Consider the following 13,047-nt stretch of genomic DNA (forward strand, 5'->3'; position numbering starts at 1 on the left):
AACTGGGAAACACTGGCCTGTCAGTGCTCCAATTGGAGAACAGTCTTTTCCAAAGGTGTCATGGGCTTTGAAGATGCTCGAACTCAGGACGAAAGGGAGAAACGTGCTAAGAGGGAGGCACACGTGGCAAACCCTCACCGTGATCAACTCCCGCCCGGAAACCTATGTCCCCCACTATGGAAGGACATGTGGATCCAGAATTGGCCTCCATAGTCACTTATGGACTCACTGTTAAAACCGTGTTTATGGAAGACAATCTTACTCAGCTATGAGCGATCACCAAAGAGAAGAAGATTCCACTGACCAGCAGAATCTCCACATGGGCAAAAATGGGTCACCTGATATCATGCTATCCTCATGACATCATGTGATTGAGAGGTGGATGACTTCATTCACATCTCAGATTTGGCCAATAGGGGGTAGGGGGTATATGAATTGGGTTCAGCACCAGATCCAGTTCCCTACTCTTGAATCAATCTTCTTTATTTATCACATCGGACTCTCTCACTTGTTAACAGTGGGCACTTGCCAGGTGAAGTGGTTTGTAAGGTTATACGTATCTCACAGCTGTACATATGGAGAGATGCCATTTAAAAAGAAAGAAAAAGTCCCTTCACCAGGTCTAAGTATTCGTCCTACAAAGAATCTGGCACTACATCTTCCCAGGCATGTACTTACATCACTGTTTACAACTTCACTGTCATTGATTACAAATCTATAGCTGGTATCAGCTGAAATGCTCTCAGCCTGAAGCCAGAAACGAACTTGGCCTCTGTCCAAAATCTCATAGGTTAATTCAGACTTCAGAGGGATTGCTGGAGGGAAAGAACAGAGCACAAAAGCAAACACATGAAGGACTCCCCCCCCTTTCCTTTCTTTTCTGCCTTGGAACAACTTAGCTAAAGATAAGTCCCAGCAGTTTAAAGCTTTCGAGAGTCTTCAGCAACAAACAAGTGAAATGTTATGAAAGCTAAATGGAACCCCTCCACAGTATTTGCACAGATGTGTATTAAAGCTGGTTTTGCATGAGTCAGAGCACAAGCTGAAGTGCATATTTATTGCACTATTTAGGGCTTTTAAATACATAATCCAGCAAATATTAGACATATCCAAGCTGAATCCATTCATCCAAATACATTTGCAGTGGTGAAGAAGATCTCTCTTAAACAGAAACTAATATTTGCATTTAATTAATAGAAGGATAAGCAAGCTGTTCTTTAAAAAAAAAAAAACTTTTCATTACTTTACTCCAATCAACGGAGTGTAAATATATTCCTTCTGGGACTGAATATTAGATTCAGAAGTCCTACTTACTTGGATTTCTGATTTCATGGCTTAGTGTCATCAGACGTTCAAGCTCTGAAATGAAGGACAATTTTCATGTTTTAATTTATTCTGACAGTCAAAATAAATGTTAAGAACAGTATATGACTCCATAAAGCACTAATAATCTTTTTTTCCCCATTTCAGTGAAGAAGATACCTATGAAAACTCAACTTTTGCAAATGAAAGAATATGGGATGTGACAGAGAGTTTGAAAAGGGCCATATACCTCATGCAGAATCCCCGTCATCTCCAAGACAGACTTGGGGAGACCCCTTTCTGAAATCATAAAATTACCACAGAATTGTAGAGTCAGAAGGGACCATGAGGGTCATCTAGTCCAAGCCTCTGCAATATTTTGCCCAATGTGGGGCTCGAACCCACAACCCTAAGATGAGAGTCTCATGCTCTACCAACTGAGCTATCCAGCCCTGGAGCTCTGCTGCCTGTCAGTGTCAAGAATACTGATCTAGATAGACCAATGGTCTGACATGGTTTAAGACAGCTTTCTATGTTTCTAAGTTCAGAATGAAATATACTAAAAGCAAAAGGTAAAATGTCCAAAACAAGCAGGGCCAGGGGCTGAGTGAGACTGCCACCTTAGGCAGCCGATTTGGAATGTCATGAAAGGGCAAAAAATTGGTGGCTATTTAAATTACTAGTGTTGTATTTACTGCCAGGGAAGGGTGCTTATGAGAAGTGCCAAAATAACATGACCGCCCTTTGTTAAGGTGCACTTTGGGTACAATGAAGAAAGGGCATTTGCGGTTCCACCTCAGGATGAAAATTGTCTTGGGCCAGCCCTAATCCAGCATCTACCTCCCCCATTTCTCTGCTGAGCTGACCCTGTTCCCTGGTGTCTCCTTTTGAAAGGGTTGCCTTTCAGCAAAAGAGAATGAAAGCTGGTGGACAGGAAATGTTTACAAAGATACACAGCAAATGTCAATAAATCCTCATAGAAATTGTGCAAAAGGCTAGGTTCTACATAGCTGGATGCAGAGATTAGCCCTACTTAACACATTAGAATTGCTAATGAGAGCTCAGAAAATGGAACTAATTGCACAATGTGCAAATTTGCAAGTAACAAAGAAAAGGCAAAATTAGCAAGTGAAACATCAAGGAAACCCAACAGGTAGTTCTATATCATTTCTAAAATGTATTACATGCATCTGAGGCCCATTCATTCCAAAGGTTTCCTAGTTTGTGGGGAAACGTGGATCCTAGAGCTTGTGGAATAAATGAAATATGATCAATAAAGACTGGGCACCTTAGAATTGTATCCAGAAATAAGCCTATGAGTCTCGCCTTGCAACCTGAGACATATGCCACATGTGTAGATATGTTTTATGTGTTACAAGTCTTTTATTACATGTGTTTTATTATGATGTTTTTATTATCTTTGATTGCCTGTTAAAATATGTTTGCTTGGTTTTGCTTGTTTGTTTGTTTGTTTGTTTTGTTCGTTGGCTATAAACTGAACTTGGCTGAACTCTTGATTTGGATATGATGCTAACAATAATAATAGTAAATAGTTGTAGTATTGTGGCTCTTGAGTTACTGGTCCTCTTGATGGTGCAGAGTGTCTTCCATCAGCTTAGGCTGGTGACCCAACTACGACCCTATCTGGATAGTAATCTATGCTCTGAAAACCTCCAGGTTAAACTATTGAAATGCGCTTTACATGGGGCTGCCTTCAAAAATGGTTCGGAAGCTTCAGTTAGTGCATAATACAGCTACCCAAATACTGAGAGGTTCAAGGTGAATGGATCATACAATGCCAATCTTGTTACAACTACACTGGCTGTCTGTATGCTTCTGAGCCCAATTCAAAGTCCTAGCTTTCATCTATATAGCTCTTTATGGCTCAGGACCCCATTATCTTCTTGAATGCCTCTCCACATATAAACCTAACTGGACTCTTAGATCAACTTCTGAGGCCCTTTTCAATCTCCCATCTCTGAGGGGAGCTCAAAGGGTTGTGGCAAGGGTCTTTTCAGTTGTGGCACTCTATCTGTGGAGTGTTCCGTGATATAATGTATTTATACATATGTTTTTAAGTATGTTGTAAGTTGCTTGGAGACTTTAGTGTACCAATCAACTATCAAAGTAGTAGTAGAGCTGGAAAATGATATATCTCTATTGACTTTTCTATCGTTTAAGCAGTATTTAATTTTATCAAATGTTTCTTGTTGTTGTTGTTGTTGTTTTTAAAAAAGCCAAATTCTAGAATTTGAAAATTCGGGGGGAAAGATGTCTTTCCTTAAAAAATATTAATGGCTATAAAAGTTTCATGTCCACTTTGGCATAGAAACAATGAAGAAAGCACAAAACCTCCAAATAAAAACCTGGCAAACCAAAGGCCTATATCGCCTAATAGACTTTTATAAAAAATAACAAACCTCTGTCAACACAGGAAATACAGGACAAACTAGAAGACACCCAAATGCCCTGGTTAGCACAACACCAACTACATGCCCTCTTAAACAACCCAGCAGTAAAATTGGCAGCAACTAGACCCCTAACAACCTTCAAAAACCTCATCCTAACGACAAAGGGACACGGCAAAGGGATGGTATCCACAATATACAAAATACTACTCAAAAACCCCACGAACTCCCTAGACACAATCAAAAAACAATGGGAGCATGACATAGGATATGAAATCAACCCCACACAATGGACCATAATGTAGTCTAAACCCCCCCTTTAAATCCACATCAATGAAAAGATAATAACTCACCCTGAAACTAACCTACAGGTGGTACCTAATGCCAAGAAAATTAGCACTAATACACCCAGGAACCTCACCAAAATGCTGGAGAGGGTGCCCCTCCACAGGCACATACCTCCACATGTGGTGGCAGTGCCCCAAAATCCAACTATTCTGGACAACAACCATATGAGAAATATGTAAGATAACCAAGCAAGTGCTAGAAATCACCCCAGAATTAGTCTTACTAAACATCTTCCAAGACAACAATGCCCACTTACAACACAAAGAACTCATAACCCACCTACTCTCAACAGCCAGAAACATCATAACCAGACACTGGAGAGACCTGTCAGGAGTAAGCATGGACCAATGGTACCAAGTAGTATGGGAAACAGCCCTACTAGAAAAACTAACCAGTAAGCTGAAACTAACATGGGGACAAATAGAAGAAGACGCCTTCACCCTGGTATGGTTCCCCTTCATCACACACACAGCCCAACAAAGCAATGACAAAAATCTACCGACAGCATACAAATCAATATGGCTAACCTGATCAAAAACACTCACCCACCCCACTCACACAGGAAACCAAAGACCACCACAGCCAACTACAAATGATCAATCACACCCTACACCAACCCCGACCTCTCTCACCACCAAAGGAGCATAAGTGAACAACAGAGAACCTGCACAAACAACGCTGACACAAACCCTACATATATTAAGTAAAATAGAAACATAGCCACCCCACCCCACGCCACCCATCCCACCCACCTCTTTCCCCCTTTTCCTCCTAATGTCTCAACAAACGAAATTGACTTGTAAAAATGTTACATGGAAAAAATACGAGAGAGACATTGCACTACCTTTGTAAATCAAGAAAATCTTTAATAAAAAATACTTTTTTAAAAAAAGAAACAATGAAGAAACAAATGCATATATTTGATTTGGGATTAATAAAGTTTCCTGTTTAGATTTATATAACTCTGCCATGCCCTACAAAGAATACAAGATTATTTTCTTACCTTCTTCATCCATAATAAAACTGGATGAAACACCATCAGTATCACTAACAGCAACAGCATAGGTTCCCAAATCATCCTTGTCAGGTTTCATAAAATAAAGTTTAGAACTAAAAAAAAAAGTACAAAAAAGACGGGTCACTACTTGTTTGCTAAAAGAATCCTGATTTTCAAAGACTTCTTTAAAACAACTGTAGAACTTACTGTTCTCCAACTGTTTCAACTTTATATTTATCATGATCTTCTATCTCTTCATAGAATTTACTCCAAGCAAAATGAGAAGCATCTGAAATTTCTTTGCAGTCAAAGGCAAGGTAAACATTGCCTTCTTCATCCACACCTGCAGTGATTTCCTTAGTGTCTGCAATATATGATTGCCACGAGAAATGTAATTATTAAGGGGATGTATGGGTTCTTCCAAATGTTGATTCAATTAAGAGAGTCTTAAAGTCTGGAATATTCCTTTAATTAGTTCAATTTGCTGCTGAAGCCAGAGGGAAGACGCAGCTTACAAACAGAGAGAGCGGACAAGTTTATTTTAAGAGCTTGCAACAGTGGGGAAATGGGGCTGTTGCAGAGATATTATTATACAATCTAGCATTCCCACACAGTGAAGTGTCAGAGACAGGACAGGGTTAGAATTGGGAGGCGGTTTCAGTGTGCCCATGAAAGTAGAAACCAACATAAAACACAGGGCTTCAGCAAGAAGCAAAAATGGCTTTAGGGGTGCACTTTGACCTCTTTGGGTCTCAGCCATAGGCTTTATAGTCAGATAGCAAAATAAACTCCACATCTACCCCTTCCAGAGTTTAAAAAGTTACCCTACGTTGTACATATTTGGGCATTTTAGAAGTATAGTGGTCAATATCATGTCTTCGTACCTGGTCTAGCCTGGACCAGCACAGCTTCAGAAACATCCGAGGGCTTGCCTACACCAGCATCATTCACTGGACGAATTCGAAATACGTAAGATCTGCCCTCATGTAATTCGGTGACCTTAAAAAAAAATACAATGAAGTGCTTTCAACTAATAGCAAGATGGGGGGAAATTAGAAGTGACAACATTCCAAACACCACAGCAAGTACTCTCCTTCCTTGGAGGTGTTTAAGCAGAGGTTGGATGGCCATCTGCCATGGACGCTTTAGTTGAGATTCCTGCATTGCAGGGGGTTGGACTAGATGACCCAGGTGGTCCCTTCCAACTCTAAGATTTTCTACCTTTTGATAACGGTGTGATGTTGGCTTCTCGTTGAATGTGTGCCATTCTTCTCCTTCCTCTTCCTTGTAGTCCACAAAATATCCACTAACAGGGCTGCTGCCAATGTAGACAGGCGCTTTCCAAAGAATCACAAGGGATGTATCCCTAACCTCACAAAATGTAAGATCGTAGGGAGGGCCTAAAGGAGATGGAACAGAAATGGATGTCCAAAGGAGAAATGAGGGAGAAAGTCAGTTCAGTTCACATTTAAAGGCATACGTCACTCATTAGCACTTTTTAACGTATGCATAAAAATGCATACGTTGGTGAAAATAACATACCAAAATGTATTATATTAGGGTGAATTGTTTTGCAAAAAATTGTATATCCACAATGGTTAGTTGATGTCTGATGTTTGTTTTGTTTCTATTGCTGTAAACTGCTTTGACATATTCTTAATGATATAGTAGTATACAAATAATTATATGGATAAATAAAATTACATACAAATGTGTCTATTGAGAGAAATTTGCACTAGCATGCTGCTGAAATTTCATGGGGACTTTAAAAAAAAGAATCACAAATTAATGTGGAATTGTTGAGAACTGAAAATTGGAAGGAATTTTTTTTTCTCTTACCAACAAGTTAAAAGAGCAGGCCTGGAATGAGTAGGAACAAAGCCCACTGCTTCCTTCAACAATATTAAATTATGTCAGAATTGGATCCACAGTTCAGACAAAATTCATAGATGGCAAAACTGGAGAGGCCATTTCACTGAATGTTCTCTAGGGGGGAACCTGAAATTTCCTGACTGTTCAGGAGGAGTTGAAAAGAAGAACATTTTCCAAACACTTGCCAGAAAACTCTTTTCTGAGAAATGTCAGTCCAGTCCTAATTACCACCTAGCAAACAGGTTCATCCCCTGTTTTCCTTGCACAAGAGTGACACATTAGAATTCAAGAGCATAGATTGCTAAATGGAATTTAGTAGTTTCAATCTGAGGTAAGAGGCATTTCAGTGGGAAATTCCATGTGTTCAAACAGTATTTGTGTGTGTGTGCGCGCGCGCGTGCACAAATGCTTCCTTTAAATACAGTTTTAATTTATTACTGTTCTGATGTGCCAACCTGCTCCACTGAGTTTAGAACTAACTTTGTCACCGAATACAAATGATTTCATTAACACTTATATTGATTTTACTGTTTCCACATGAATAGCATGCACAAAATGGAAACCAGTATTCGCCACTGAAGTCCTTCAATATAGCAAATAGTGTTTGAATTTCTGCTGCAAAGGGTTTGTATCAATCTGCTTGTGTTTTGTGATGAAGTACTTTTCATGGTAATGGAACAACAACAAAAAGGCATGAAGCGGAAGGCTAGAGAAAAAATTCAAGGAATGTAATGATATTTCCCTTGAATCCAGCTATAAGCAGGTGCCTTATTCATGTCTTTCTATGCTGAGATGCTGAATCTTTACTTCATGATTTATTTTTCTATAGCTGTCATTGAGAGTTCCAGTGCAACGCAGCTTTCCACATTAATATTTATATAACCAAATATTAAAATACTCTCATATAAAAAGAACCACAGCAGGTTTGTGCCACAATTTCCCAACGTAATTCAAACCGCTTTATTCAAATAATGCAGGACAAGGCAGGGCGTATATAAGCCCACCGTTTTCCTGCTTCTAGATGCATCTATTAAAGATTAAGAGAACAGCCTGAAATTCTGCAAACATGTGCAGAGGCAATAATCCGAAGTGGAAGGTTATAGAAAGGACTCAACGAAGTAAATAGTGATTCCCTTTTTCTCTCAGCGTGATTATAGTCACTTTCTTGAGATTGGAATCTATTTATGATCAAAAGCTTGAGGCTGAAGATGTATTCCCTTCAAATGAAACAGACAAACAACATTACCCAGAAGCTTCTGTTTGCTTTGATTAATTAGAGAGCTGGGCAAGCTATCTGAAGCTCACCTTGGAAGAACTTGGAAAGTTTCCGTGAGTGGAGCTAGGAAAATTTGGGTCATTTTTTGAATACTTTTGTTATTTTTGTTCTGAATGCAGAAGCCCTTGGCTGAACGAACCTTTTCCTGAGCATTTGGGCCCTGATGCTCTGTTAGCCCAAGTGTCAGAGGAATATAGATGGGGAGAGAAAGGAGACCTTGGAACCACTCCTTGCGTGCCGCCATTGTTGCTACTTCCCCCACTATTTGACAAATAAGGGAAGGAGTAATGGTGTTTCAGTGGGTAAGCAGGCTTTTTGGGGGATGAGGGCTGACAGGGATAGTATGGGGGCATTTTTCCAAGTCCTCAGACTGACTTTGAGAAACAAACTGAGATCTTTTAATTGATTGATTTTTTTTTAAAAAAAAAAAAAGATTGCATATAATTTCTGAGTTCATCTAAAGAAAGATTGGGGCCACTCACCCACCAGTTATTGAGCACACTTCTGACAATATTCTCTCCACTGATTAACTTACCACAGTTGATTCACCAAATGGAAGGGGACATAGGTGCCATCTCTAGGGGACCCTGGGTGCCAAGACACCCACAAAAGTTTCACAGTGGGTGCCCAGCCAGGTGCCCTATGGTGCCCTATGGTGTCACATGTGTGATGTCACACAGTGCCCCAAGGCCTGATGGGGCTCAGCGCAGCCACTGGAGGCTCTGATGTCATGTGTGTGCCATGTTGGGCTGTGTGTCGCCATGTGATGCCACGCATGTGGCACGTGTGACGCCACACACAGACACCAGGCACCCCCAATGTGGGGCAAAACCCAGCACGCCTGGAAGAGAATGGAGTCATGATTGGCTGTGAGCAGCCCATAGGCCTTGTATCGCTTTTCCCTGACAAACTGTGAAAACCCTTTCTTACGACAAACTTCAGTACTGTGCTTTAAACTCAAACATATTAAATTACTACTACAGTTGTCAAGTGATAACGTTCAAACTGTCACTCATTTTCCAAAATGCATTCCCTTTATGAATGGCCAAACGACTTACCAGGTTCTGGCATTGTCCAAGCCTCACATTTGAAATGTTCGCTAGGTTCGGATGCCTGCCCTATGCCAGCGATATTTGCGGCAGCAATTTTGAATTCATAGTAGGCGTTTTCTGTCAAATCCTCTACCTTTGCAGAACAGTTGACATTAAAAACAAATTTCACGTGGGTAATATTCACATGACCTTCTTAATAGAAGTAAGACATTCAAAATCTTCTCATTTATTTGGTGTTAACTTCCATAGTGCTTTAAGCTAAATACCCAAGTTAATAAAAAAAAATTATTAAAAAATAGGGAGGAGAGCTCTTGTTCTGAATGTTTAGCTATTTAAATATGGACAGGTTCCAAAAGAGAAGCAATGGCTGGTCTGTTTAAAATAAAATTTCTAATGGAAAACTGTCCTGTGGGACTTTTAATGGTTGTCTTTTTATAACATGAGATTTTGTTGGCAATAGGTAACAGATGAAATAAGCTATTGTCCAGAATCATTCATCAAACAGCAACAAGTAACAGTAAGATGTAGCTAGAAATCAAGCATGCTGGTCAATTGTTCCTTCCTGTCTTCTGACCTCCAGGAGAAACAAAGCACAAGGCTGGGCTTATCTATACATGCAAACCAACACTTGCAGTTTGTTTCTCCCAAACCAACAGTAAAACAGACCCTAGTTGGCATGTAGCACTAAGGCAAGACTTGTGCTTGTGTTTCTCCTGAAAACAGGCAAGGTGAAGCGAAACAGAAGTGATTGACATGCGTGCACCAGCACACTGCTTGTTCACAGTAAACCATGGTTTATTTCTGACTATGGCTTACTGTTATGTGCAAACAGCACCACAGTCTCATCCTGTACTGAACTTGTCTTTTCCTTTACGCCAGCTTGAATAGACCCCTATAGAAGCATTGTCTCAATGCAAGAGGAAGGGAGGAAAAACCCAGCCAGATGGGCAGGGTATAAATATCATCATCATCATCATCTCATCCATTGCATGCAACTGCACAATGTGCCCATACAGACAGTATGTGCTACTGTTTCTTCTCTTCCAGGCAATATTTTGGAACCTAATTTGTATGGTTTCATCACAGTCAAAATTACATCTTAAAAATAAAGTGAAATTAAGTCTAAATACGGTACCAAAGTCTGAAAGCAATACTGACCGTATAAATCCTTTCTTTAACAAGAGAAGAGTTGACTTCATGCCAGTTGTGGTGATGTACCTCTCGTTTGTCTATGTAATAACCCAGAATATTTGACCCACCACTGAATCGTGGAAGCTTCCAGCCAATGGTCATTGAGTGGCCATCACAGTTGAGAAGTGTGAGACCATAAGGATAGGACGGGCAGGCTGAAAGAAATCAAGCACATGAAACATTATAACAACGTCCAAATTGAACAGCTCGCATAATACCAAATTGCTTCTTTTCTACCTATCAGTTGTGTTATGGTGAAATAATGGTTTCAGACTCAGCTAACAAATTTAAGAATATACATAATCCTATGCATGTCTACTCAGAAGCAAGTCTCATAGTGTAACAGTGGCTGTTCACATTATCACATTATTATGGCCCTTTGGGCCACTGCCACAATAGTACTCAGTGGGGTCTACCTTAAACACATTATAGGTAAAGAAAGGCTTAACTAAGGCATTATTTCCCATCATCCCTCAATAATACTCTTCCATGTTCCCTTGCAACAGCATTAACATAAAACACCTAGGTTAATCATCTTCCTAATGTCCTAAAGACCCCAAAGATTAGATTGTTCAGAACCTTTTCTATGTTCCTACTCTTCTTTTTGAGGAACTAAATTCCTTTAATGAGCCAAGCTAACAAAGGTTGTCCTATATTGCTCTGACTCCCCACATCCTACTGGAATGTGCCATGCCATTCCTCAAGTGGAAACCTCTGATAATGTGAAACAGTCCCATGCTATTGGGACATGGAACAGTGTGCTACATGTTATACAGCACATGGCAGAGTCACTGCAGGGAGATGGTTCACTGCTTGGATCAGGTAACACATATGCCAGCCCTGTGACAATTGTGAGTACAAAAGAGTGTGTTTTTGTTGCTGTTACTGAATCTGGACCCTTACAAAACATCACTTACTGAGGGCTGCTTGTACTGTTATAGGTTCAGACTCCTGAGAATTTTCGCTCATTCCCACCGCATTTGCAGCCTTCACGCGGAAGACGTATTTCTCTCCTGTTGCTAAGCCATGCACAGCAAATCTGAAAGAAATGAGGATGGAGGCTGTTACGAAGATTGAATGGAAAGATGTATACGTGGACTATATTACATAATGAGAATTCCTGACCTATATTTGCATCAAAAGTATGTTCTATGCGAGCAAATCGACGCATGTTTGAATATAATTTCAGCAACGTCTCCCTTCAAATGAGTTGGAGAAGATGTACACATTTGATTCTAGCCCTCTTCATAGTCCCTGTGCCCTCAAAGGTTCAGAGGCAGGTGGACCAGGAGAGGACATTCTCTGTGGACCAGGAGAGCACAGTCTCCCTTCAAATGAGTTGGGGAAGATGTACACATTTGATTCTAGCCCTCTTCATAGTTCCTGTGCCCTCAAAGGTTCAGAGGCCGGTGGACCAGGAGAGGACATTCTCTGTGGCAGCCCTTAAATTGTGGAATTCCCATCCTCACAGGATGCAACTGGCAATTTCATTGCAAAGTTTCCATCATATGCCAAAGACAGATCTCTTTGCTTTTGGCACTTGAGGTATTTATATTATAGAATCCACCTTATTCTTCTGATTGTGAAATGTTGAAACAGATTTTAGCATTGTATTTCTATATTCTGCCCTAGGACCTAATGGTTAAAAGGAGGCAATAAATGCAGCTAAGTAATAATAATTACAACAATAACCACTTGTGTGGTATATTCAGTGCTTTTCTTCTAGAAAAATGGTGCTGTGTACCCAGAAAAAGCACTTATATTATTAAGCATCAAATTAATGGGGGAAAGAAGAGTTTGAGGTCTGGAGAATAATTTCAAGGTAGCTGAAGCTAAGAAGTTCTGAACCTAGTCAAAATTCATGTAAGATTCTGAAGCTGTTTGACCAAACAGCAGATTTTTTTTTTAAGGAAATGAAAAGTAATACATCAAACCATCACAATTCCCTTTACCTGTTATAGCTGATGGGCTTATGGTTACAAGATTCCCAGTGATTTGATCCTGCCACAGAATAGTCAATGTAGTAGCCAAACAGGTCTTCTTCATGTTTTGGCTTGTCCCACTGGACAACAACAGAGGTTCTTGTGTTTCTTGTTGCCACTATACGGCCCGGAGCAGAAGGAACAACTGTGCCACAAGAAGAGAAGGTTTTGCTCTTGTTTGTAACAATTTGCATATCAACATATAACTCACCAGCTCTTGGTACACCAACAAATAACTACTTAGCACACAATATCCCAGTTGCTAAACCAGCGCAATACCAATGAAATACAGCCCAAAGCTAAGCATTTTTCAGTCCTAGCAATTTTAATGGGAAAGTGTGATGATGCCAATATCTGGAAATAATGCGTTCAAGATACCCTCTCAGCTTGTAATGCCTAGATGTGTTCCAAAGAGAGAGATTATTTTTCTTAAAATTTGTACTGTTCTTGGAATTCAAAATGAGACTATGGATACAGACTCTCTGTTTTGGATGGGATTCAATCACATACCAGGAAATTCAGGCTGCATGATTAAGAAGATTTGGTGCTCTTTCAAAACAAACATGCTCCCCCAAAATGTTAGACTTTTTGCAGTAAGGAAAGTGACGGGAAAATGCAC

At 40.1% G+C, this 13,047-nt stretch overlaps 1 protein-coding gene across 1 annotated transcript in view; it reads right to left on the reverse strand.

Annotated features, from left to right (window-relative positions):
* The window catches only part of MYOM2 (myomesin 2), a 77,970-nt gene that overhangs the window by 22,579 nt on the left and 42,344 nt on the right, over positions 1 to 13,047 (reverse strand). Inside the window, exons 16-25 of the mRNA XM_033142997.1 lie at positions 12,399 to 12,573; positions 11,364 to 11,485; positions 10,414 to 10,601; positions 9,262 to 9,388; positions 6,277 to 6,455; positions 5,940 to 6,054; positions 5,263 to 5,419; positions 5,062 to 5,168; positions 1,315 to 1,359; positions 679 to 815 (exon numbers count right to left, since the gene is read on the reverse strand). Coding sequence (XP_032998888.1) covers positions 679 to 815; positions 1,315 to 1,359; positions 5,062 to 5,168; positions 5,263 to 5,419; positions 5,940 to 6,054; positions 6,277 to 6,455; positions 9,262 to 9,388; positions 10,414 to 10,601; positions 11,364 to 11,485; positions 12,399 to 12,573 — 1,352 coding nt within the window. The remainder of the gene's footprint in view (positions 1 to 678; positions 816 to 1,314; positions 1,360 to 5,061; positions 5,169 to 5,262; positions 5,420 to 5,939; positions 6,055 to 6,276; positions 6,456 to 9,261; positions 9,389 to 10,413; positions 10,602 to 11,363; positions 11,486 to 12,398; positions 12,574 to 13,047) is intronic.

Source organism: Lacerta agilis, chromosome 3, assembly GCF_009819535.1.
Source record: "Lacerta agilis isolate rLacAgi1 chromosome 3, rLacAgi1.pri, whole genome shotgun sequence".
In the NCBI taxonomy this organism is placed as follows: domain Eukaryota; kingdom Metazoa; phylum Chordata; class Lepidosauria; order Squamata; family Lacertidae; genus Lacerta; species Lacerta agilis.